General features: G+C 54.4%; 9 protein-coding genes across 9 annotated transcripts; 4 read left to right on the top strand and 5 right to left on the bottom strand.

Moving 5' to 3' along the window:
- Positions 1–5,144: 5,144 nt before the first annotated feature.
- On the bottom strand, positions 5,145–8,518 carry CC84DRAFT_1164023 (transcriptional repressor rco-1). The gene is made up of 7 exons (XM_018178395.1): positions 8,122–8,518; positions 7,873–7,954; positions 7,504–7,820; positions 6,414–7,435; positions 6,233–6,365; positions 6,043–6,118; positions 5,145–5,629 (listed from the first exon to the last, which is right to left on the bottom strand). Exons 1-7 carry the CDS (start codon positions 8,249–8,251, stop codon positions 5,605–5,607), a joined length of 1,785 nt encoding a protein of 594 aa, XP_018035870.1. The 5' UTR covers positions 8,252–8,518; the 3' UTR covers positions 5,145–5,604.
- Positions 8,519–10,031: 1,513 nt separating this feature from the next.
- On the top strand, positions 10,032–12,498 carry CC84DRAFT_1243839 (putative trehalose synthase (Ccg-9); the record flags this gene model as incomplete). Its single annotated transcript, XM_018184130.1, has 4 exons — positions 10,032–10,188; positions 10,234–10,498; positions 10,549–10,830; positions 10,886–12,498. Coding segments are annotated over 4 exons (2,010 nt in total), but the record flags the coding sequence as incomplete, so codon positions are not given.
- Positions 12,499–12,544: 46 nt separating this feature from the next.
- CC84DRAFT_1144908 (uncharacterized protein) lies at positions 12,545–15,359 on the bottom strand. The gene is made up of 6 exons (XM_018176480.1): positions 14,866–15,359; positions 14,540–14,758; positions 14,414–14,488; positions 14,044–14,363; positions 13,860–13,965; positions 12,545–13,813 (listed from the first exon to the last, which is right to left on the bottom strand). Exons 1-6 carry the CDS (start codon positions 15,011–15,013, stop codon positions 12,999–13,001), a joined length of 1,683 nt encoding a protein of 560 aa, XP_018035868.1. The 5' UTR covers positions 15,014–15,359; the 3' UTR covers positions 12,545–12,998.
- Positions 15,360–15,576: 217 nt separating this feature from the next.
- Positions 15,577–16,280, top strand: CC84DRAFT_1090790 (uncharacterized protein; the record flags this gene model as incomplete). Its single annotated transcript, XM_018174375.1, has 3 exons — positions 15,577–15,757; positions 15,815–16,069; positions 16,099–16,280. The coding sequence occupies 3 exons, from the start codon at positions 15,577–15,579 to the stop codon at positions 16,278–16,280; spliced, it is 618 nt and encodes a 205-aa protein (XP_018035867.1).
- A 430-nt stretch (positions 16,281–16,710) lies between these two features.
- Positions 16,711–17,549, bottom strand: CC84DRAFT_1164018 (uncharacterized protein). Its single transcript, XM_018178394.1, has one exon. The coding sequence runs from the start codon at positions 17,502–17,504 to the stop codon at positions 17,061–17,063; it is 444 nt and encodes a 147-aa protein (XP_018035866.1). The 5' UTR covers positions 17,505–17,549; the 3' UTR covers positions 16,711–17,060.
- Positions 17,550–18,322: 773 nt separating this feature from the next.
- On the bottom strand, positions 18,323–20,117 carry CC84DRAFT_1144902 (DUF89-domain-containing protein). The gene is made up of 4 exons (XM_018176479.1): positions 20,062–20,117; positions 19,696–20,014; positions 18,774–19,641; positions 18,323–18,722 (listed from the first exon to the last, which is right to left on the bottom strand). The coding sequence occupies exons 1-4, from the start codon at positions 20,081–20,083 to the stop codon at positions 18,489–18,491; spliced, it is 1,443 nt and encodes a 480-aa protein (XP_018035865.1). The 5' UTR covers positions 20,084–20,117; the 3' UTR covers positions 18,323–18,488.
- Positions 20,118–20,216: 99 nt separating this feature from the next.
- CC84DRAFT_723788 (uncharacterized protein) lies at positions 20,217–21,334 on the top strand. Its single transcript, XM_018187180.1, has one exon. The coding sequence runs from the start codon at positions 20,264–20,266 to the stop codon at positions 21,281–21,283; it is 1,020 nt and encodes a 339-aa protein (XP_018035864.1). The 5' UTR covers positions 20,217–20,263; the 3' UTR covers positions 21,284–21,334.
- A 1,034-nt stretch (positions 21,335–22,368) lies between these two features.
- CC84DRAFT_1164015 (uncharacterized protein) lies at positions 22,369–23,483 on the top strand. Its single transcript, XM_018178393.1, has 2 exons — positions 22,369–22,590; positions 22,645–23,483. The coding sequence occupies exons 1-2, from the start codon at positions 22,409–22,411 to the stop codon at positions 23,303–23,305; spliced, it is 843 nt and encodes a 280-aa protein (XP_018035863.1). The 5' UTR covers positions 22,369–22,408; the 3' UTR covers positions 23,306–23,483.
- On the bottom strand, positions 23,355–24,624 carry CC84DRAFT_1243831 (uncharacterized protein; the record flags this gene model as incomplete). The annotated part of the gene is made up of 4 exons (XM_018184129.1): positions 23,355–23,555; positions 23,604–23,928; positions 23,982–24,425; positions 24,490–24,624. 4 exons carry the CDS (start codon positions 24,622–24,624, stop codon positions 23,404–23,406), a joined length of 1,056 nt encoding a protein of 351 aa, XP_018035862.1. The 3' UTR covers positions 23,355–23,403.
- Between the last annotated feature and the right edge of the window lie 895 nt (positions 24,625–25,519).

The following is a 25,519-nucleotide window of genomic DNA, read 5'->3' as shown; positions in this document are numbered from 1 at the left end:
AAGGCGTAGCCTGCAACGGTCTCTCGAATACGGAACAAAGCCTTTTGCTCCAACATTCAAGCAGTGAGGCGATATTCATAGCCATGATCAGCGGCTTTCCATGAGCTCTTTTCAGTATGGTATTGAATGAGGAGCTGTTTCTTCAAAGTCCTTTTGCACCGCTCTCGCTCGCGTTGCAATGAGTGAGGCCAAGGTGCACGCGGATGAGTCCAGACCGTGCTGCATCCCCTCAAGACTACTTTCCAGTCTACTCTCACGTATCCCTGAATGGTCCTGCGGATTCTGAGGCAATCACAGCCTCCACAGGAGATCAGCCATGACCCCGGTTGAGTACAAGATGCTCCAACATGAGAATGCTTGAGCTTGAGAGGGCGGCGACCCAACGCTCTTCCCTCTACGCAAGACTCGTAGTCAAACCACCATGTTTTCTGACAGCCTTCGCCTCACGAAAGATGATCAGTGAAGTGGCTTTGTCCTTTTCTTCATGCAGGCCGACATTTAAGGGAGTCTGAGGTAGATCTCGAATTGGCTGACGAGTGGCTCCTTCTTCTGAGTCTTGCTTGGTACGTGGCCTCTGTGAAAGAGCACCGCAGGGCTCCGCGGCTGCTGGCTTCCGTGCAGCAAAACCCCCAGATTAGGGAGCTGCCGCTCATGCCGTATGGACGCAACCTTCACACACCGTTTACGATCCTGTCTCCGATACCGTCACTCCCAGTATCTGCTCCTTCGACATGCGAAGCCTACACAGGTCTCTACAAGCGGATGTCGGATCCGCTTCCGCGAGCGCCCCTCACAGCACGCATCACACCGCCAGGAACGCCGCAAATCCACAGCATCGGGTCCAGGTCTCACGTCCTTCAGCGGCGAATTCTCGCTTCACTCCCCCGATGATCATCGGTGCCTATGCAGATACGAAACTGAACAACGCCTCATGATTGCAGCCTCGGCCATGTGGCAAGAAGCCGACAACAATAGCATTCACATCCGCGTTCATACAAGATGTCGCCCCCACTCCCCTGCTACTTCGGCAGCTGGCTTGCGATGGAACAGGGGTATAAGATTTGGGCCCAGGGGTGCCAGGATCGAGCAATCAGTATGTAGTCGGCACCCACGCAATCCTTACAGATAGAGTGCGTGGGTAATGGCTTGTTTATCGTGATTGTTTCAGGACACTACAAATGGGGGTTACGGGGGCATATCAACGTCAAACGATGTCCGCGGCCCGCAGCCCCTCGGACTAGCAGGGGAAGCGCAGAATCGGATTCAAATTGGGCAGGGTGGTTCGCCTGCTGCTTGGACAGGGCCCACGTTCATGATCAAACGGACTGAAGCGTCGCAATTATTACGCGATGATTGTCCATGGAGAAAGACCCCGCCGCCTGGCAGAAATGCGAATCCGACCCGGCAGTTTGGGCGCTGTGGCCATCTGCAGGTACCCCCAAGAACGGTCATAGTGTCATCTTGCTGCTCGCGAATCGGAACCGACCTCACGCGACCCGCATCGGTCAGGCGGTACCACCACGCACGTCAAACTGGCACATCGTGACCAACACCAAACGACTCCAATTACCTCTTTCCTCTTGCGTGCTTGTGATCGCACGTGAGCATGGTGAGTCTTTCAGCTGGCCTTTGGCGCTGGGATTTCAGGGTCAGTCTTAGACGATGCGACACCTTTCGAGCGACGCGCATATCAACATGTTCCAGTATCCTCAAACGAGGGATGAACACCAGGACCTCGCCCCTTGAGAATAACTCAGCCAACCTATCGTGTGTTCAACTGCTCGAACTTGGCATTTGCTAATGCTGGCTCGGCTGGGTTTTGGGCCGGCACGCGTCGAGAGTAGTGGGGTTCCTGAACAAACGCGAGCTGTCACTTTGCAATCCCCACGTCTCCTCGATCCCGCAAGGCGAGCCACGCGGCCGAAAAAAGCCTCTGAAACCTCATAATCCCCGTCCAGCTGCGATGCATGGACTGGGAACGGTAGTTAGCGGGAGATATCCCACCAGTCCGGCCTCTTAGGACCCTGGCTACATCGAGCGTCGCACAAGAGATCCTGCACCTGCGCGCCCGTCACAACCACGCCATGAGGCGTAGCGCCCGATCTTGCAGCATCTCTCTAACGAATCTGCACGCACTCGCCGAGACACCCAAGTTTCTACAGGGGCCCTGGACGCCCAACCATCTCCGCAAGCGAAATATTGCTTCCCGTCCAGATCTACCAGCACTACGCATCAAACTTGGCGAGCAGACTCCCACCGTGTCTGTATGATGGACCCATATTTGGACCAGGGCTTGTGCAGCAGTAACCCTACTCTCGAGCTGCGTCTCGCTGCTTTGGGAGAGCAAGTGGGGACATTGTTGAGAAGCGTGGTACCTGTCAGGTCCGAGATCGATGCGCGATCTACTGCGAGATGATGCATGCGAACCCGAGATTCCCGGATCTTGCATCACAGGTCGGCGACGTGAGACTCAGATTACGCGACAGCGTACGCTCGCCACGAGAAGTCGAATCGAAGTCGCAAATACGCTGGGTCAGCCGATGCTCCAGAGGCAGTTTGTGCCACCTTGCTATTATCTGTAACCGCCAATTGTGCGGAAATAACCGGCCTGCTGTCAGATCTACATCACACATATGACAGCTCGTTGACATATCCCTCGGCCCTGAACTAGATGCGCGCGTCGAAGTGGCATTGAGAAACTCAAGCAGATACTGCTGTTTTGCCTCACTCTAAGTATCTTGGCAGACTCATATCAAGCAAGAGGCCAGGCGCACCGTGAGCGTGACTTCTAGTTCACTGACCTCACACATAGGATGTGTTGACTGCGATTTTACCTCGGCATTCGCCATAGTCTTTCGACTCACATGTCCGTCTGTATACCGTGAGTGCGCTTCGTTTCCAATTGGCCCTTCCTCCGATCTCAGTCACATCCAGACGACGACGGCAGGATCCACACTTCCGTTCTGCAATAGCATCATCCAACACCAAGCGCTCCTACGACCGTTATGTACGCCCCTGCATTCTTCACGTAACAGATTGGAATCATGCATGCAAAAGAAGCTTCTGTTTGAGCGAAGGTGGTACAACTTCCGGGCATGAGGTCACTCGGGTGATGAATATGCGTCGGGATGTGGAGGGGCAGGCTGGTCCCGACACCTCGTGCAGTGATAGTGGGGAATGTGGAGAGACTGGAGGTGGTCATGTTCTGGCTGCGTTGGTGGCGTGGTTCTTTGTTGTAGGTGTGCCATGATGGAGATGCCGGGGGTTCTTGGGCGGCGTAGTCGGTTTATCTCCAGCGATTTTGGGATTCGTATAGTAGTTTGGGTTCAATTGCTCGCGTTGTACATGTTACAGTGTCGGCTTTGACATGTTGGCAAGGAACCTACATGTGGCTTTCGAAGACGTGGCCTCAGGGCGCAACGACACGCACCGTTTGAGAGTCAGGCGCTACTTCACGAATTAAGGATGAATGTATACCATGTCACGAGACATGCAGAGCTTCTATATCTGCTCCATAATAGACCCACACGCGGTAGCTGGCCATTGAACCGGCTTTCCATGCTACCTATAGCAGACAAGTCGTCCACTTACTATTCGATCTTTCACTTCGGGAGCTGCTCGCTGCGCACAAAGCACCACGTCCTCTTCCATCTGCTGGGGCTCTGTAGAACCGATGTCCCCACATCGCTCTCCCCTCCCCTTCCCTCCTCGATCGGATTGCATAGAGGTCTTGCGATCAGACCTTGTTGAGCTGATTGCTGCAAGGCTTGCTGCCTGCGCATAGCCTCGCTAATGCAGCATTCCTATCAGTAGAGACCCCGGATCGACGGCGGCTGTGAAGTCGTCCTGGGCATTTGAGGGCATTTCAAAGCAGTGGAAGTTTCCAATGGCCATGGTGATAATGCTTGTCTGGTCCGTCTGCGAGAGGACGTGTGATGATGTGATGGCAGCGGTGGAGACGACTAGCTGCGGCGCAGCGCGCTCGCTCTGCGCAGACGGGAGTGAGCAGAGGTAGGATTGGACGGCCCCGTGGAAGTGTGGCAGCTACTGACCACGTCTGAGGACGTCGGGCGCTGGGGTAGAGATTCTGGAGGTGGCTCAACGCGTGCGTAGGTCTTCGGATGTACGAGTTCCCCGTGGTCTTGGGTGGACGCGCATGCCGGTGCTGTCTTCTCCAATTCCGTGTGGACTTACCACGTTCTAATGTCGCCCTCGTATCCCCTCCACAAGCACTACTACACATGGTAGTAAGCCGACCCGCCACCTCGGCTGTGAATGCCGGTGCTGTTCTCCAGCTAGCGGTGCTACGGCGTGAACATCGTTGACGAAGGGAGGGGTGTGAGGGATTAGTGTACTGCGGCTCTCATGATACGGGGAGCTACAGTGTGAGCACAGGGCAGTTTAATCCCAGACAAAACAAATTGAGGTGCCGCTCACCGCTCTGATTTGGCGTTTCGAAGGGGTTGACTACGGATGTGGACGGTGCTCTTGGAGAGTCTTGGTGTTCTTGTTGGTGAAGGTAACATAGAGTAGTAGTACCCGCGTGCAGGTCAAGATTTATCCTAGAAGTAAATTCACATCCCCTTGTCGGGGAAACTTGTTTGAAAATTACCCAAGCCAATGCTACTCGGGGATTCACTTCGAGCACACAAAATCCTTGTGGCTGGGAGGTACAGTTGTGCATACGCGCACGGCAAACGAGATCAATAACCTTAGAGGATAGAGCAAGAGGCGGAGATTGAGTTGCGAGTGCGATAGAGAGAAAGAGATGGGTTAGGCGCAGACAGGTTACTAATAGTGTGTCGCACGGCATACCATCGCACGGCGATAAGGAGGTTCAATAAGTGCATACGTGGTGGTAGAAACCATCATTCATGGACATTGTGCTGATGCCACACCGTTGAGGGCTATTCCCGCCCAGGTTCCTCGATTCAATCGCACTAGAACTTCGTCCTAGTAGGACATGCCACGTTCAGTAGTTCGCTAACAGACTCGATCAAATGATACAAATATACCGCATACGGTCATCGAAAGACATGGGTTGCCACTGAAGGATTGACAAGAGCTTGCCCGCCGAAGCAGTTCGAAGCGTCACGAGCTCACCCAAGCAGGTGTCTAGCAGCGTTTCTCACCGTGGACATACGTTCAACAGAATACGACTCGATTCCTCCCAAACGGGGAAGGTGTATAAATAAACTATCTAGACATTGCACCCCGCCAACCTCTGTTTCATAGTCATCAGTCCTACCGATATCCCCATGCCTCAACAGTAACAGTATGATGTAGAGGAACAGATTGACGTGGTCCAACCCAGCCCGAGCCACACATCTCCGCGCCCGTCATATAAGAAGAACATCCAACATGAAGTAGAAAACACCTTTGAAGCTTTTATCAAGGATCGATCCGTCGAGAACACCGAATGATACTGATGACTCTGTCACCACGGGCACGCTGTTGTGCATCGACCTAAAGCAAGGTGCCGTAGGGGTGGTGAAGCGCAGCCGTGGGCATGATAAGGAAAGGGGTATAAGTGGTCGCGACTTCCTCATAACGACCTTGCGAGTCGACGCCTCATGTTGGGCTTGGCATCCGTGGAGGAGGCGTCTAAGGACCGGTGTACCTATCAAACCTAATGTGCGTTAGTCAAAGCAGTCCGATAGCTCGCGACTGGATGAGACGTAGAAGGGGAGGTACAAGGTCGCGGGTGCAAGGCAAATGACGATGAGCGTATGGAGGCGCATGACTCCCGCGATTACAGTACATCTGTATCGACCAGGGTGCACCGCACCTGCATTTGGGGCGATCGAGTTGCAGATAGGCATAGCGATTGGCCGCGGCCTGGCCCCACGCTCTTTACGCCCGCGTGGGGTGCAGCAGGAGAGCGGGGAAGGTCCATGCCAAGTCAGAACAACGGCCTGGCACTGTTGTTGATGGCTTCATCGCTCTTCTCCCAACGCGATGGCGACATGCGCCATATGACAGCTCTCGCGAATTTGGAGGGCTGCGGGTGGGGTAAATGTGCTGGTGCAGAAATTGACTTACTTCCAGATGCGGGCACGCATGTCTCCGCTGCCAGTAGCAAAGATGCCTCCCGTCGGGCTGGGAGCGACAGAGATAACTATGAAATGTCAGCTTATCAGCCTTGGTAATAGCGCGTCATCGCAGTTTGCAATCGCGTGACCCGGTATCTCCGGTATTGATTGCCCCTGTTTTGAGGCACAAGATAACGTACCGGAGTTCTTGTGCCCTTGCAACATGAGTTGCGCAACACCAGTGTGCGGATCCCAGAATTGGACACCGCGATCTTTGGATCCACTGAGAACCCAGTCGCCATGGGGAGTCAGTGCAACACTGAGCACAAAATCCTGGGATCATGTCAGTACAGCACATTTCATTGGAGCTTCCAAGCATACCTTATGACCTTCAAATGTGCGGATGCACTTGCCACTAGGTGCAGCGCCTGGAATGAGACGAGATGGAGTCGTCAACTCCCACATTTTGATCGTCTTGTCCAAACTGCCACTGACCAAGCGATCACCAGAAGGAGCAAAGGCCACACTGTAGACACTATCTTTGTGGCCCTGCTCGCCCTCCAAACGCACAACAAGGCTCCCGGTGTGGATGTCCCAGACACGGACGCTCTTGTCGAGAGAACCGGCCGCAACAAAGCGGCTGTCCGGTGAGATGGCAACGGTGGTAACGCCATCCTCGATGGAGAAGTTGGACACCTGCTGATTTGTTTCAAGATCCCAAAGACGAACGCTTCTGTCGCCGCTTCCTGATGCGATGATTCGGCCATTCTTCGCGAAATCCAGCGAGTAGATGTCCTGCTCGTGTCCGGTAAACTGGTGCTTGATCGTGCGGCTTGCGATATCCCAGACTCTGATGACCTTATCCTCAGCACCTGTAGCAAGGTACTGGCCATTCGGGCTGAAGCAGACACTGCGGATGTACAGGTCGCCATCCTCCGGGAGGCTCGTATCTTGAAGGTGGGCAATGGGGTTTCCGGTCTCGACGTCGAAGATTTGAGCCGAGCGATTGCAGCCAGTGGCAACATAGCGACCGTCTGCGCTAAACCTGACACAGCAGACAACGCTCTGATGGGGCAGATTGTGGACCAATTCCACGTCCAACACACGCCTGGCGCGAGGGTTGAAGACGGCGAACCAATCTTGTTCCTCCTTCTTCAGATTCGCAGGTAGCGACTCCAAGTCGAGGTCAGCAAGGATGTTGCTCTCTCTGAGAGGGGGGCCTCCCGGAGGGCCAAGAGGGTGTTGCTGGTGTGGAGGAGGAGTGGGGCGGGGTACTTGTGGCGATCCGGGGTAGGGAGCAGCGCTGTTCTGCTGTGGAGTGGCTGGGCCCGGCGGGCCACGCGGGCCAGGGCCAGGACGCTTCCCGCCGGGCGAGGCAGTCGGCTGCGGAGGCTGGCCATAGCCTGTAGAAGCTAGTGAGAATGTGTTCATGTGCCAAGATTGAACTGTGGAAGGGTGAAGCAGCACTCACCGTTCATTGATGGGGCCGACCCCCCATAACCGCCGAAGTGCTGGGGCGGTCCCGGGGCAGGATTGAGACCGGGCGGCCCTTGGGGACCTGCACCAAGGTGTGGAGGGAGACCACCGGGCTGCTGAGTCTCCTGGGGAGGAGGCGCCAGACCGGGACCGCCTTGGTTGTTGCCAGCCATGATACCGCCGAACAGATTGCTGGGCCCATGTCCTATCGAGGGCGGAGGTGGCTGCGACGGGCCATGGTGTTGCGAATTCTGGCTAGGGCCACCGCGGGCCTCGAGTTCGCGCTGCAGGCGAGCGATCTCTTCCTCGTATCTGGAGGGAAGTGTAAACAAAGTCGTTCTGCAGGGGAGGTGGTAGCACATACTTTGCCTTGACCTGGACATGCTGCTGCTCCAGGGAGTACACCTTGCCTCGGATCATCTCAATCTCCTGGATATGGCGAGTGACTGGGATTCAGCGCGGTTAGCCTACATGTCGTCGCGGAAGGTTGCTGGGCAGCCGGTCTGCTTTGCGATGGTACAGATCGCGTCGCCGCCGCGAATGGTGTTTGCGATGTGCCTATCCAAGCCAGACCAGCCACGAGCGGAATGTATCAAAGAGCGCGAAAACTCACTCTGGCCTTCGTAGTCGACGCTGCGGTTGGATTCGGTCTCGAACTCGGCGCGGATCTGGTCCAGCAGCTCGTTCAGGCGCTGGCTGGGCGCGCCCGCAGGCGGCCCGATGCGGGGAGGATAGTGGTTCATGGCGGCGGGACGCGCAGTGTGGGCGGCGGGGGTGGTGTTCAGCTGGTCGCGCGCGCGAGGCTGCTGTCAAGGCGCGCTGGCTAGTTTTGGCAGGTCGACCGGACGGGAGCACGAGGCTGCAGTCGCACACGTCGTCGAGGGGCTCGCGATGGGGGCAGAGGTGGCGCAACGCTCCGGGAGAGATGCGCGGCGGGGTGGGATGGGACGGACGCGCAGCCGGGATGCAGCAGCGGGGAGGAGAAGAGTGCTGGTGTTGGGGGTGCGACGAGGGTGAAGTCTGAAGAGCTAAGCAGAGGCCCGAGCCCCCCAAGTGGCCCAAGCACCACCCGGGCGCTAGGCGAGCCGGGGACGGGCATCGTCTCCGGCTATGGGGCCAAGCAAACACTCGACCTCACTGCGCTGCTGCCGGCGTTGCACGGCGCAGCGAGAGTGCTGCCTGCTGGCCCCCGACACGCGTCGCATGCAGACGGCATCGGTTTCGTGACAAGTGCAGGCGCATTGACGATGCAGCTGTCGAACAGATGTCGAACAGACTGCAGAGGACCATGGGCAGCCGTGGGACTTAGAAGTCCATGTTGAAGGCGAGGCCAACCACGGGTTCTCCGACGTGCCCAGCATGCCTTGTGCCCCTGGTCTGGCACTGCTCGCTGTGCCACCCGGGCGCGTCTGGCAGCCTTCACGCCTGCGACGGTGCCGCTTGCTTACGCTGCCATGCCACGTCGAGTCGCACGCAACTACCATCACGGGCATATCCCATAGCGCCTGTTGTCCGTTGGCAGCGCATCGTTGTGTCTCTGGAAGCAATGCAAGACGCTAGGGACCATGTGGAAGAGGCCACGATAGCTGCGGATGTACGCGCTGCCCACTGGCAGCCTGTCCGTGCCGGTCCAATGCGCGCTGCCATCGCCGTCGCCGTCGCCATGTTGTGGTGTCGTTGTGTTCGCCTCAAGCCCTTGCCCGTATCGTAGCGGCAAGCCACGCGAGAGTGGCCTGCGCCATCATCCCTGCACCCCTGCCCCGGAAAGTGGTGTGAGCCATTGCAGCCATCCTGCACGAGCTGCATCACATTCTTGCAATTGACCTCAACACCCACCCACAATGGCTGCCCGCCGCACATTGAGCTGCTGCGTGTAGTTCCAAGGGGTGGCATTCACGTGTTTCCATCGCCACGTGGGCGATTGGTCCGACGGAGGTCACGCCGCCGCGGGGTATCGAAGAGCAGTAGCAGGAGCTACCTCATAGGCAACCGTCAGGTGCTCCCTGTCCTCGACCCCACCCGTGCCATCTTCACCGACTTGCAAGTTACGACTAAATCGAGACAGGCAAGATGCCGTGCTTCACATTCTCAGCGACTGCCTCCAATCACGCGCTCTTCACGCCGCACAGTAGCACTTTAATGCCTGCGACGCAGCCTTCTATGTAAAGATCTGCACCACAGCACAACCTCTATTCCCAGTCTTCCAAACAACCCAGCTCCAACTATCCCTGACCTTCCAAAGCCAATTTTTATCCTGAGTGAGTACAACTGACGTCAGATCCGGTTACTGCAGTTGCCACTATCCGTAGCTGACCCTGCAGACTCACAATGTCGACAATGAATTCCAACCTCCAAGTTCGCCAGGCGATGAAACGGAAAAACACCCGCCAGGCCTTCCAAGCTCCAACCTCTCTCAGGAACCAGCAGCTATTAGGGAGTCGAACAAGTCTTAAAGTGAGTCACATAGCTGTCTTCCTACTCTGAGCCACGATACACATATCTTAACCAACAACTGTGTAGACGCTCTACCTCGGTATCGCGGTTCGAATCGGTGCCAATGGAACTCTCGACATTGGCATAGCCTTACACGACGGCACATACTCAATCGATTTCGAAGTGACCACATTCAAATTGAAGAGCTCCTCCTCTACATCCAGCTCCGCCATATCTGGCACTTCTAGTCCGCCCAGCAGTGATTCGAATAGCTTAGAGCCCATCTCAGAAGAAGAACTGCCTGGCGAGTTGGCCAATTATGTCATTGGAAAGTTGGAAAAGTTACAGAAGGAGCACTTGTACAAATTCGTAGGCGCTGGCGTGAACAAGAAGGCGCTTGAACTCAACCCAACATTTGCGGCCCTCTTGTGGAAGGAATTGGACATTGTCCCGCTCGTCCTTCCGAACCAGCCTTCACCAGACCTACTTTCTCAGCATGGTCGTCATGATGTTACTGTTGACGAAGAGGCGGACTCTATGGCGAGGAAGGCATTAGTGTGAGTACAATGGCATGACCGCGGTATCAGAATGTTAACGGATTGATCAGAGAATTTGGACCGGCGAACCAACCGCGGCTGCTCGTCGGAACGCGAAAAAACATGGTGGAGGTCGACAGTGATGGACGCACTCAAATCAGTGTCATAGACGACTACATGGACACCGTCAACAAGGAGACGACATGGAAGGCAACGCTCAAGTATGCCGAGTCCCTAAAGGAGAGGAAAGTCAAAGTCGCCTTCTTTAACAGCACGCCTCAAGGTGGAGGTGTGGCACTGATGCGACATGCCCTGATCCGTTTTCTCCGAATTCTCGGGGTGGACTGTGAATGGTTAGTATTTTGGCCATACAGTATTATGTAGAGAAAGATGCTTACCATCCCATAGGTATGTCCCGAAGCCCAAGCCAGAAGTCTTCATTCACACCAAGAACAACCACAATGTCCTCCAACACGTCGAGGGAGCAGGCCCCCCTCTCACACGCGAGGAGGCCCAATTGCTCGACGACTGGGCCCTTCACAACGCCGAAAGGTTTTGGATCATCGACAAGGGCCCTCTCGCACCCCGCGACAATGGCGGTGCGGACGTAATCATCATCGACGACCCGCAAATGCCATCCCTCGTCAAAATCGCAAAAGAGAAGGACCCCGAGCGCCCCGTCATCTTTCGTTCCCACATCCAAGTCCGCGCCGATCTTGCCGACATCCCCGGCACCCCCGCCCACCAAGTGTGGTCCTGGATCTGGAACAATATCCAAGCCGCAGACCTCTTCATTAGCCACCCGGTCCGCGAATTCGTGCCTAAGACAGTCGCTCCCGCGAAGGTAGGTTACATGCCTGCCACCACCGACTGGCTCGACGGCCTGAACAAGAATCTCAGCGACTGGGACCAGCAGTACTACATGCTCGAGTTCGCGACAGCATGTTTCCGCGAGCAGATGACAACACTGGCATGGCCAGACCGCCAATTCATCGTGCAAATCGCGCGCTTCGACCCCGCAAAGGGCATCCCAGATGTCCTTGCAGCCTACGCTGAGCTTCGGCGCAACCGCATGGCCAACTTCGACACAGAGCACATACCCCAGCTCGTCGTCGCGGGCCACGGCGCCATCGACGATACCGACACCCAGCGCATCTACGACGCGACCATCCTCGAACTGCACACAAAGTACAAGGACATCAAGTCCGACGTCGTCGTCATGCGCGTCGGCCCCACCGACCAGATCCTCAACACCCTCATGTCCACCGCGCACGTCGCGCTGCAGCTCTCCACGCGCGAGGGCTTCGAAGTCAAAGTCTCGGAGGCTCTGCACAAAGGCGTCCCCGTCATCGCGACTCGCGTTGGTGGTATTCCGCTGCAGGTCCAGCACGGGAAATCTGGATACCTCGTTGAGCCTGGCGACTTCAAGGCCGTTGCGCAGCACCTGTATGACCTCTTCACTGACGAGGTGCTGCATGATAGGATGAGCCGCTACGCGGCGACGCACGTCAGCGACGAAGTCGGCACCGTGGGGAACGCGCTGAGCTGGCTGTACCTTGCGGATACGCTGTCGCGGGGGAAGAAGCTAGAGCCGAGTAGCAGGTGGATCAACGACATGGCGAGAGAGAATCTGGGGATTAGGTATCAGAACGGGGAGACGCGGTTGCCGCGGAGCGAGAATCTGGATTTGATGGGGGATGAGACTAGGGGTTGACAGAAGAGGAAGAGGTGGAAAGACGGGAAGTCTATTTCGGGTTGTTCGTGTCTGGCAAGCTGAGCGATCGTTTGGTCATTATGTCATTGTCGGTTGCAAGATACGGCGCGGAAAGGTGGCAACCCTGACGCAGTGGATGATGCATCGATAGAATGTTTCCTAGCCAATGAGTCGATGACGGTGGGCCGGTTATCTGACATCTGGGCGGAATCATGCCACTATATTGTGCTGATATTGCACTCCTTGATTATATTAGCATCGTGGTCTCCGTCAAACGTGCCATAGTCGTAGGTCGCTCGCTCCAGGGTCACATCATCCAGCAAATCTTCACTACATGAATATTGTAGTAAACTCTTCCATTGGGCGGTGATAGCGACATCATTTCCACCTCCTCGGCCGTGCACATTCCATGCTGGAATAGAAATAAAAAAAAATGCAGCAGATACTACGCCCAAGGTATTCCTCTCTGTCCGTATCGTACGCCATTTAGCCGTTGCTCCCGTCCGCTGTTCTCCGCTCTGATCATAACGTGAATCCCAACCAAAGTCGATTCAGGCATCGGCTGCCTCATGCAAGCCTCCTAATACGCCGTGCGCCAAATATTTGATAAGGTCAAATAGACAAGGGAAGTAGTAGTTAGAAACGACCGAAGCCAAACAATCGGCGCATCGACTCAAGTGCCGGATTGCCTCGCTCGATTCGGTAAGGCGTAGCTGGGTCTAGTGGCTCTTCTCTGCGCACCCATAGTGGTGTTAGCAGGTCCATAAACATACAGTGGAAATAACAGGATAGAGGAAGTACAAGATCTCACGGCGAGCTATCTATATACGCGGGGTAGGCCGAGGTTCCTTGGCCGGAATAGCTCGTCTGTGGAGAGTGGGATTGTGGGTCGCGGTAGCCACTGAATGAATGACGACTGTACGCAAGGGGAGGGTCCATTCGTACACTCTCTCGCTGGGGCACAGTGTAGGAATGCATCTGATATTGACGCATCCGATCTGGCACGCTATTGGGAGTGCTGTACGCTACCTTTTTTGGCCGTGGCTCATCGTCGTCCGACAGAGTCAAGTCAATAACTTCAGAACCGCGCTTACTCCCCGTCCTTGGTGCTGAAGATGCTTCTCTCGATGGCGCTGGCGGTGTCCGGATGCTTGGAAGAGATTGCGGTGTTGGGACGGCCTCACTCTTGATGGCTGCAACGCGGTAGTCCGGTAACTCTACCAATCCTTCTTCGCTATCATCATCATCGTCGTCGTCAAAGCCGAAGCCATATCCGTTGCCATTGCTTTGGCGCTTCGGTGCTGAAGGTTCTTTTTCGTTTACCCACTGGCCGTCAGCCTTGACCTTCACCTGGTCCGTATTCCGGGGGACATTCTTGAGGATATCCTGCACGTATTCATCGACAGCCAAGGCTTCGAACGAGATGATCTTGTTACAGATTGGACAGGTCCAAGTTGGCGCTTGTTCTTGTAGTTGAAGGAAAGACTCGCCATCGAAGCATCGGTTGTGTGTGCACAGGGTGGAGCGGCAGGGTGTGTTAATCTTCAAAGTCGAGATGGGGTCCTTTAGCGACATAACGCTGTCTCCAACTTCGATGTCGGGGTCTTCTGCTTTCTTCCTCACTGTTTCCAATCAGTACGCGCCAAGAAAGGCGCACGCAGTACTTACTCTCACGTAGAACCGACTCTTTGGTAATGACACTCCGGTCCTTTATGCGTTTGACGAGCTCCTCTATTGAGTGTTTGCGCACCAGGTAAATGAAGACATTGTATTTCTGCAGTTGGCTCACGTTAGACTAGGTCGCGAAATAGGAATAAACAGGGCGGGGATAAGAAACCTGATGGTCGCTTGCCTTGTGCGTCAACGCATAGGTGATTCCGATCGAGTTGCGGTAGTTTGCAGGAGTGGTGCGAAGAAAAGCAGTGATGTCAGCTGGCCTAGTTGAGCCTGGTTTGTTCTTCAAACCTTTGTAGTTGGCCTTCACTTCGTCCATGTTTACGCGCACTTCTATCTGGCTGGGGAAGGCAATGTCCAGGCGCGTGAAAGGAGCCAGCGGCTGTTCCACGGCGCAAAAGAGCAAGACGCGCAGTGTTGGGTCCGAACGCAAGCGAGCACTTTGAGAGTCGTTCAGCATCAGATTCTTGTTGACACTCTGGCGGTGGCTGGGAGAGGCTGGGACAGGTGAGCGAAAGTACAGTGACCGTGGGGGCGTCTAGTCTTACTGTCGAGCGTAATGTTATTCAGCAGCATCTCTCGGATCTCGAAGAACGGGCTCTCCTTGAAGAAGTAATTTGGACCTGGGCCAATATCAGTCTCATCCATGGCAACCCGAACGAGGGAAAACGTACGCGCTTGTGTCGCGGGCGTCTGATAGTTGGGATAGGGCGGCGGCTGGTAGCCATTGGCCATGCTGCCGCGTCCGCTGGGCATGCTGGGAGAAGATGCGGTCGCACTGCGCGGCGGATAGCTGCCGTAATCCGCGGCAGGCGCGCCGGGGCCGTTGGAGATGTGGTGTTGCAGGCGGTTGAAGAGAGCGTGGTCGTTGTTGACGACAGACTTGTTTATCACTGCGAAGGTGAATCAGAGCGGTGCAAGGCGGGACAGGACGGTGGAGCTCAACGAGACGGCAAGCGCCGTCCGCTGTTTGTGGAGGGGGGAGGCTTGTGTAACGTACAGTCCGTCACTCTCGACTGCAGCTGGCTCTTGACGCCGCTGGTGGCTACGCCTTCTGCCCTGCATATCTTCTGCAAGTCCTTATTCAGGAGTGTTTTGGAGCGCGTGATGAGCGTCGGGGCCATCTGCTGCAGGCTCGACGACGCCATGGCGGGTCCCGCAGAGGGTGCGCGGGCTGCGGTTGGGCGGGCGGTGGGTGCTACCACTTCTTGCTGGGGGAATTCATGGAGCAGCCTTGTGCTCGAGCGCTCTGTGGCAAAGGATAGTGAGGGGTGTTTGCTGGTAAAGGCCGCGGTGAAGGGCGGGCAAGTGAGGTTCGTCTGGGAGGGTCCAATGGCTCGAGGGTAGCGGCTTCCTTATTATCGTTGCGCACCACAGTCGCCGACACGCGGTGCGACGGCGGGAGAGACACGGAGCGGGAAGAGTGCAGAGGCGAGACTCGCGGCGCAGCGCCCACCGCTGGGACCTGGAGGAACTCGATCTCGTCGGCGGCTGTCGCGGCCGTGCTCACGCATCGCAAAGTCATCATCGTCCAGAAGCCGACTCGCTAAGCGTCGCAGCCCTGCACGGGCCGATCGCTCCAGCGCTGCCTGTTGCCCGCCGCCACCAGAAATTCTCGGCCGGCCCACACTTTTTTGCTGCAGCACTTCCTCCGCGATACCGCAGCGCAACACTCCACTCGCGCCAGCACCACCCACACAACACCACCAAAATGGCCAAAGGTCTCCGCTCCAGCTCCAAGAAGTCGAACCGCACCAAGTTGCGCGCCCGCGTCTTCGAGCCCGTCGAAAATGCTCGTCTAGAGCGCATCCACCAAAAGCTGCTCGAGACGGCCCAGCAGCCCAAGCCCGAGACTGCAAAGGAAAAGGAAATGGACGTCGACTCTGCAGAAGGTACAGCGACTCACCTATCAAGTAAAACCACACACACGCTGACCCGTCGCCCCACAGACGCAGACGCCGCCGCAAACGATGCCAGCAAAGAGGAAGACTTCCCCAAAGGTTCGTTTTTCCTCTCAGCCAGCATTCCCCAGAGCCTCTGCGCCACCTCCACCTCCATCCCAGACGCCAAACCCGCTCCTGCACACGAAGACCTCGAGAGCAGGACTCTGTACGACGTGCTCGGTCTCTGCTCCGACATTGTGGGCTTCACGCCCACGGGCGCCCTCGAGTTTGCCTTTGACCCGCTTGCGCCAGAATGGTTGAGTGATCAGGGGCTAACTGTATCATGACAGACATGGACGTCGACGGCGAAAGATCCGGCTCCAAGCGCAAGCACAAGGACCGCAAGACCATCCACAAGGAGAAGATGCTGCGCCGCAAGAAGCCAAAGAACCAGATCTCGTTCCCGACGAGCCGCGGCAAAGGCGCGCTGAAGCCCTTCTCCGAATCCAAAGTCCGCAAGCGCCGCTCGTAGCCGATTTCGGTTTCGCTGTGCCGTGCTATACCGGGGATCTGGCCACGAGGAGTGGCCTGGGTCACGTCGAGTCCTGCGATCTGATGGCCACTGTGGGTGAGAACTGGCCCAACGTCATGTTATACATGTGCTTTTTCGACAAAGAGCACGATTTTCCCACCTTCGGTCACGAGACTCTTGTTCTCTTGCATTTCCAGGCGTTTGGGGGACTGTGGCCTGTGCCAAGCGTCACGATTCATGGGAGATACCACGCCCACTTAGGGCTATTGCATATAGTAGAATTCTATATATCACGTTCAATCTTGGAATCTTCATTCTCACAATTCTTCTCGTCATTTTCGCAGACCTATTGTCTCTCAGGCTCCCGCAGGCACTGCTTTCCTCTTTGATGACGTACATCTTATCTCGATTCTGAAAGCAAGATCAAACGCATCAAATTAACACACTACTAGGAAAAGCAATGAACACAAGACGCGCAACATCCGAGCACCACGTCTAATCCGCTCTGCTTCTATCCGCCAACCAGCAACAACCAGAACAACACAAACAGAAACCGAACCGCACAGTCAGGCGCAAACGGCACAGCAACAAAACTACAGGCTCAACTCAACGACGCCCCCAACTCCCCGTGTTTCTCTCTGGGTACAACGTAACCCCATCCATGCTCCTCGAATAAACACTCGAACTCTGCCTCCGAGACGGCTGCTCGATCGAGGCCCCGAAGAAGCCGCCTGCATTCGTACGCGGGTAGCGATCTTGCGCCCTCAAGCTCAAGCTCTGCTAAGGTTGCTTCGGCTTTTCCATTGCCAATCGCCACGCGAAGACGCCACCATTCTTCGAATCGGGGAAGCGATCCACCGCCTTGGGACTGCCGGGTTTGGACAGCTTTCGAGGGTTGACTAGTGTTCCGTCGCTATTCACAGAGGTGCCCCCCAAGGAAGATAGTTCGATGTCGCCTGCCTCGCTGTCTTCTTCATTATTGGGATAGAGTTTGTTGGTGACATGCCGCATGATGAGGAGCATGAGCGTTAAGAAGGCAATGACGCCCAGGATCGGTAGGGTGATCTCGAGCATCATGAACAGAATGCCTGCTTCGGGAGAATTGGACGCAAGGACGCCGTGGATGTGTTTGAGAGTTTCGTTGGTTGGCCGAAGTTCTGGCTTGAGATACACCTTCTGGGGAGGCTCTGTTCGGTGGGTGTGATTGACGAGGTGTACAACCATGCTCGTCTGCTGTTCGATATTGGAATTTCCAGCAGCAGCGGGGTTGGTAGAAGAGAGGATGGGTATCGTCATATTGTGTGGAGAGGGCTGGTCGGAAGCCTTCGTGGTCTTCACGCCTCCATCAGGTGAGTGTCGAAAGCTGACATCGCCCCGATGCCATCCGTGCTTCTTCACGACGTCGACGGTCTCCCAGCCGCACACGTCGCTTTCATTCTTGTCGTGCTGCTTGCCGAGCTGGAAGTCCTGCTCTACGAGGTCGGCGCGCAAAGCGTCCGGGTAGAAGCGAGTCCATGGCGTGTAAATGGAGTACTGCAGCAGCGGTTCAGACTGACTGGTGAAATAGATATATGTTCCATCCGAAAGGGAGGGATACTGGCAGCCTTGCGGCTGTCTTCGCTCAAAGAGTGAGAGAGGTGTGAATTGGCTGAGGGCTGGCAGGACGAAAGAATTTATTAGGAAAGAGATAACAAGAAGGCGGCGCATGGTTGGGAGGCTAAGTGAATGGATGCTGCTGGGTATTAATGTGATGTAATGGTGGATAGTGCGCGCTGGAGTGAGAGATGCAGCATGTTATGAGAAAGGGATGTTTTGCATCATGCTGGGTCTGCTCTTGCCGTACTTGTGTGTAGATCTAGAAACGCAGGAGCAAACCTGCAACAAGTAATTCCAAGGGGCAAGCGCAGATTGCCGTGCACTTTCCAGATTCTAAGGCACTCGAAAAGCAACGTCGATTGCCCTGTCAGTACTGAAATTTCCACCGATTCTGCTAGGTCTCTCCGAGTAGAATGAATGATGAGCAAATTTTATTCATGGGATTTCGGCATAATTGGAGTGTACCCTGTGTGAATCAACTATGACTTCTACATGAGTTCCTACATCTATACTACCGTTCATATGCTTATATGCGCAGCTCGAGCACTTCAAGCCTGTTCAATTGCTGTTTTAGACCGAGGAAAACTCCATGAGACCATCGCATAGCAAGTCCTATGCCTTACCATCAGAGAATTGCACCACGGCCCACTTCCCACTCCAAGCCCACTTCCGCGATCCACTGTCGCCGCCACCTCCTTCAGTGGCTTTGATCCTCTCATCTTCGCCTTCTGGGAGACCGACGACAACATCAGCTTTGCATGTCCTCAACGCCAGTACGCGAATACCAGATCCTGGGCCAAGCGGGCCGATGGCTTCGGTGAAGGGTGTTGTTGCAGGCCAATTCGCCTAGTCATCGTCAGCTCACGGTTCCATTCAGTTCACGACAGAAAGACTCACATCGGCGGTCAGCTTCCTGTAGTTCAAGTCGCCCTTGAAGATGACAAGCTGGCTCTGCTTTAGGTCTTCAGCCAAGCTTGGCTCTGTCTTCGGCAATCTCCAGAAGCTACCACCCGCGGTCCAGAAGGTATTTGGGCGCATAACCAGTTGGCCCTCCGCATGGCAACCGCTCCAGTGCTGGAAGAGATATTTCAGAGCATCAACTTCCGCTTCCGAGAGCGGTGGAGTCCTTGTCCCTGAGTCCTCGCTGTCTTCAGAGAGTGCGGAGTAAAAGCCTTGCGGGTCGGCGAGCGCTTGAATAAGAGCTGCAAAGTCCTGTGGCAAAACGTCGGAGACAAACCATGGGATCGACTTCGGATGGATGACGATATTGGTAGCTAGACCTGAAGCAAGCAGGTACCCAGCCAAGATCAGGTCCACGAAAAGCTCGAAGCCAGCGTTATCAAGCACGATATCTACTCTCCGCTCCTTCTTGCCTTCCTTTTGCGCTGTGGACAGGATCTTGAAAGCCTTGTCCAGATCATTGACCAGGATGTTCTTCTCAGACTTCTTGCGCGCCTCAGATCCCTGTAGCTTCTGGATATCTTCATATGTGAGGTTCGTAAGGAGTGACAAGTCGGTTGCATTGCCCCACAAGCAAATCTCGCACATCTCGACGAATAAGACCTTCTCCGCCTCTTCGAGCTCCTCGGCTGTCTTTGCGCCCTTTATGGTGTGCTTCGATTCGAGCTCGGTGACTATGTCTCGGTAACGGTTCGCGAGTTCGATGACGGCGGGGCGCGAGGACTTGAAAGTGGACATCTTCTGGCGGGCGAAGATGTCGTACGACCTCCAGTTTTGTGTTCGCTTGAAGATACTCGAGATGCGTCTGAGCGGCGGTTAGCAAAGATCGCTGCACAAGCTACTGAGGGGGACCCGTCACCTGTAGAGGTAGCACTCTGAATATAGCCAAGGCACCGAGTGCCACTTAGCGGGTTTCAGTGCTTCCAATTCTTTGTTGTAATCCGCAACGTCCGGTTCGCCGTCATCGGGAATAGGCGAGAGTTCACGGTCGTGTTGAAGCTCGTACTTCAGTCCTGCCAGCTCTGACACAATCCATTTGCCCTCCTTGACCTTTTCTTCATCTTGTGTAGCATAGATTGACCGATGCACATCATCGATGCCTTGCGTAATGATAATGGGCCATCTGGACCGTGCTGAGGTGTGGGCGAATGAGGTGGGATCCGAGGTGTTGTACTGCGCTGCATATCATCAATACACGTAACCAGGAACGAGAGATTGTACAAACGTGTCTTGGGTTCAAACTCCATCTTGATGCTGTGCTGGTCCTATTTCCAACGGCGGGGGAGGGGCATATCTATAAATTTCAGCAGGGGTCCAACGCGCCCATCACGTTAGCGGCAAAGCTATCACCCGATCGGTATCCTTCCCGCATCGCTCTGAGTCGTGTTTCAACACCCACGATTCGTCATCACCATGCGCCTCAATGCATGACTGTACAGGTATCGCTTCCACTCCACGCCATGGAGTCGCTCAAGCCTATGCACCTTCCGCTCGAGCTAGTCCTCAATGTCATTACCTGTTCGCTGCCGAAGCCTAACGTCCTACTACGGCCCGCGCACCCAATCACCCAGCTTCTCCTTCAGTTCACCTTGGTATGCCATGAAACTCGACGCGTGGCCAATCGCGCGCTTCGAGAACATTGCGTGTATCTCTCTTCCCAAGCACGCTTGTGCTCGTTGCTCTTGGCCATTCCCACCGCTAGGCCCGACCTGAGACAGATAACGGCCCTCTTTCTGGCACCGTTTCGTGGATCCATCGATGACCAACCTACAGCCACATGGGTCCGGGAATTGCTCCAATACACGTGTTCAACGCTCAAACGCCTCATCATCGACATTCCTTTGCGCAGCGTATATCCAGAACGAGATCATCTTGGAGTGCGCAACATCTTGCGTGAGGGTTTTCAAAGGCTGGAACATCTCGAGGAGTTCGTGAGCGTGCAGGACGAGCTGTTCCTTGACCTCTATTGGCACGGTGGCGAGCATGCTTTTTGGACGAGATGGTCGAAGCTTCGAAGACTCGCTGTCTACAATCCAGCGAGTCATCCGTCGTTCTGGCGAGATGTTGCGAAGATGGAAACGCTGGAGACGTTGGTAATGACTCGTGCGGACGGACTGCGTGATTACGACATCAAAGCCCAATATTTCAGACACTGCAATAAGCCACTGAAGGTACTCTTGATCAACATCGACAGCCAACAGATGCGATATGGGAATTTCCGACGCGGCCATTGGGATGGCACTGACCCAAAGAAAGTCATGACTATCATGACTTATAGCATACCCTTGTTCATGGACGATGATCCCATCGAAGTTTGTCAAGATTATGTGCGGATTGGGGCCGAGCATGGTACGCTTTGGGACTGGGAGGGAGAGATCATCCAACATCCTCCGAGGTTCGAGCAGCCGTCACGGCCTACAGAACCCGTCTCCTTCTTTGATCAATGAAATCCCCGCGCTTGAATCTAGAAGACATGTTCAGCTCTCGCACTATTCTTAGCGCTCACTATGCAAATGTGCATTATCGCCTAGCCTAACCACTTACCGTCTTCCTCCGTAGATGGGAGCAATAGGAGACGAGTAGTCCAAGCTGCCATTTCACCGTCCTCTATTGACGACGGAGCGCTAAGGGTACACGAAAGGGATAACCTGGTAACCGCGCCACTCACGACTGGTTGTTAATTCATTGGGGACCTAAAACTTACGTGACCAATGTATCCATTTCCAGTATGACCCTCTTACCTTCTTCAAGCTCTGTATGATAGACGCGCAATGTCTGTTATCCATTCAAGCAGACCCAAGAGGCTTCCCACAGAGTACGAAGAACTATTATAAAAAATGCCTTTTTATCCTGGACACATTCTTACTACGCCGCACACCTTGTTCCTCCAACTGCAACTTTTCACTCCACTTCGTTCAATCATAGCAAAATGACCTTCCGCTTTTCCAAGGGAAAGATCTCATTCGGTCACATTACAGCACCAATACAGCCATATCAAAGAGCCTAAAACTCATGAACAGCAAGCCTGTGCACTGGCAATGCTGCAAAGGTGTGTCAATTTGCTCCAGTCCTTGACTGTTGCACTGACGAATACAGATAGGCTTAAAGATTAATCCTGAGGGAGGCAAAACCTGCTGAATCGGCTGTTGTAAACATGTTAGAGACGCCGGCACTCAGGGTATTCCATGTACACGTCGAAAAGTTGCTGCGGGTGTATTTGAGTAGTGTCGTCGGCCGTTATCGCAAACCTTCTCTAGGTGCTCGCGTAGGCTGTAGCTTGATGTTTAGCAAGTAGTTGAACCCAACATTGTGGAGAATTATTCAAAGTCACTCAATCCTCGATGGTAATCTGTTAATCCCTCGCATGAGAATGTTACCAAGGTGTAAAGTATAGACTTCGACGCCATTGGGGACTACAAAGCGGACCTAAAGCCGGCATCCCGAGTCATGTTTTGCTCCACCACCCCGCCACATGAGTCACATGTCCACGTCCATCGCGCCCTACGTGCATCAAATTGTATCCTATTTCAGAGCGTACGAGAACTACCAAGTGCCACGCTCCATCCTACAGTATGGCCTACGGAAAAGTCCGCGGTATCTCGAAGCTGCTCGGTGAGATTCCGGCGCGCATCTACCCCATCGAGTCGAATGCCTCAGAATCACGCGCAGCCATCCTCACTGTTCCTGTCGATTTCAACGCGGGAGACGAACTTGACGCCAAGCTGGTGGAGAAGCTTCACCATGATTTCAACGAGTCTGTTACAGCAAATTTCTTGATCATACAGAAGCCGAACTAAGTTGCTTGCAGGGCTATCGACGAAGGACGAACCTACCCCCAAGAGGACATTATGGATGTCGAAGCATACAAGAACTACTTCATGTCGTACGACCTCGTGTTAGGTCTTATCCTTACAAAGGCGCAGCTTGAAAGCTTACACTCCACGTCTGGTGTACCAAAACTCGGCGTTCCCCTTAGCGAATCACAACTTTCAAACGTCAAAGTCGGATCCTCGAAAATTCGCGCATTATCACAATCATCAGCAAGAGCAAGCATTGACCTGCCAAACCAAGCTGACACATACGCTTTCGTCTACTATATCAAGCCAAACTATCCTGGACGCTCTTCACACTTATGCAATGGCGGGTTTATGGTCCCTTCTGGCGCGCGTGGTCTCGGGTTAGGACGTATTGCAGCGCGCTCCTTCTGCTTCTACGGGCCGGCTGTCGGGTACCGTGGAAGCGTCTTCAACTTGGTGTATGCGAGCAATGAGGCAAGTGTCAGGCTCTGGACGAAGTTGGGCTTCACTAATGTTGGCCGGATCCCGGAGGCCGGGCGGTTGAAGAAGGTGGGTGGAGGTGGAGAGGAATATGCAGACGCGTGGGTTGTGCATGGCGACTTCAGAAAGATAGGATACAGGGATAATGAAGAACAGGGAGGAGTCGGTTTGGTCACACCTGCAGCGTCGTAGGTCCATGATTGGGACTTTACGTTCAAGCTTCAGATTAAATGCATAGAACGATGTACATAGCGATCCTCGGGATGAGACTGAGTAGACTTGCTAGTTCACTATATAACAGCCATAGCATTGGGCGGGGATGCTATACCCCCAATCTTGTTCACAGGCTGAATCGTCATGAAGAACGAAGATCGGTTCAATGCATGCAAAGCAGGTGCAAGTTTCTCAAGATCAAGAAACTCCACAATGCTTTGACCCCAACCTGTCGCAGTCAGCTTTTCAGGCTCTTCAAAGACTGGGGTGGACCCACCAGAGATTAGAAGCTGGTGGAGGCTCATGCCGTCGTGACCTCCAATGACGTGTCCAAATGGTGTTGATTCAAATGCAGGGTTATCGGCTCCTACCATGGCCAACTTCTTGTTCCAGAGCCACTCGGCGGATTCGTCGTCGGCTTTCATACCAACCCACTCGCCAGGTCCACGGACGATAATTGCCCTTTCGGTCTCGTTGAGCTTACCGAAGGCCTCGATCCAGCCAAAGCGCACAACGAGGATATCGCCAGGGCGAGACCAGTTGCTGGGCAGACCCTGCCACTCTGCAACCTTTTCAAGATCCGATGCCGGGACAGACCATCCCTATGCACGATTAGCGGACATCTTGGGATTGCAGACACTTTTGTGGTTCCTACGGAGAGAGCATCATAGGTCTTGTTCTGACTATCCATCCACGCCTTATAATCCAGCAATATGCCCCTTGCCACAATACCTTTATCGGCAGCTTGTTGAATGCCCAATACGCTTGTGTAATCATGTCCAATGACATGCTCATAATCTGGGATAAGATCGTTGTAGTATCGGTAAGTGCTTGTATTCCCGTCGATTGAGTAAGCAAAGTGCCGCAACCCATCGATCTGGGTGCTCATCTGCGTGTTAAAGGTAATCACGTCGTCCGTGTAGCCATCGCCTGGCTGAAAGAGATGCACGAGCGGCTTGCGCTCGATATTTGCGGGCTGTGGGAAGAAAGATAGCTCGAGGTTGAGATTGAAGGCTTGGCCGGTTTGGATCTCTTCTGCGCTCTTCTTGCGCGTGTCATTTGTGATGTGGTTCAGAGCCCCGTGTACATCGTCATTGCCCTGCAGGTGTCAGTTTCAGAGCTGGGAGAGATGTGTACAGGCCTGAAGGAAGGAAGTCGCTTACCCAAACACCCCATGCGGCCTTGGGTGGAAAGGAAGCATTCAGAGGAAGATCGGCATATGAAGGCCAATTGGCGTACGGGTCGGTCTGGGCTGTCGCCAGGTGGGCACAAAGTGCAGTGAGCACGAAGGGTAACATTCCTATCGACTGCTTTCAACAGGAGTAGAACGGATGGTATACTCATTGAATGCTTCTAGTGCGTTGCTTATATATCTATGTACGCTAGATTAGTGTGCACAGGCTTCGGAGCCATGGATAAAGTCCACTGGTGAGTCAAGAACTTGGTTCACAATGGCGTCCAGGGCACGAGGTAGTTAACATTCCATCTGACATTATCATGAAGTTGTCGTCCGAGTTCAACGTTCTCGAATCAATAAAAAGCAATGGCATGTCCGTTTTCACCGACAAGTGTCACATACCAGGTACTCGCAGACCATTTTCAAATCCCCTTGACGTGGAATGAGAGAATCCCAAGGTCTGTGAAAAGAATGCGGGGTTACCGGCCGCTGTGGGGAGCATTGGAGAAGAGATGGAAGTAGTCTTATCCGGGGAGAAGTACACCCGACGCTAGTGACGTCATCGTAGAGCGCATTCATCCTCGATCACCCTCGGCCAATGTCTATACCAACATTGCTATTCAACGGGTCAGCCCAAACACGAGCTTTACTCTCATGACCCGGTGAGTCCGCTGTTGACGTAGATTATCAAATATCGTAATAGTCAAAGGTCATCTCACACGGTTTTCATCCACGTCAGGACGGCTCAAGCAAGCTACCACCAAAGCATTCGAGAGATCGCACTCTGTGGGACATTTTACAATAAAGGCCTCTTGAGGAGTTCTTCTTGAGGAGTTTAAAGCACAGCGGCAACCTAGTTTGGAAACGATAGTCGCTCACGTCATCTTTCTGAGATGAAACGCTTGGCTCCCTCAGCCCAAAGCTCCTCAGCGTTAGCTAGCTTCTTTATTGAGTCTGAAGGATGATTTCCAAGGGCATCAACTCATCAAACAGCCCCATGAAAACGTCATTAGCCA

Source organism: Paraphaeosphaeria sporulosa (genome assembly GCF_001642045.1).
Source record: "Paraphaeosphaeria sporulosa strain AP3s5-JAC2a unplaced genomic scaffold CC84scaffold_5, whole genome shotgun sequence".
NCBI classification, from domain to species: Eukaryota; Fungi; Ascomycota; class Dothideomycetes; order Pleosporales; family Didymosphaeriaceae; genus Paraphaeosphaeria; species Paraphaeosphaeria sporulosa.
The sequence above is the reverse complement of the archived record's forward strand: the minus strand, read 5'-3'. Positions and strand labels throughout refer to the sequence as shown.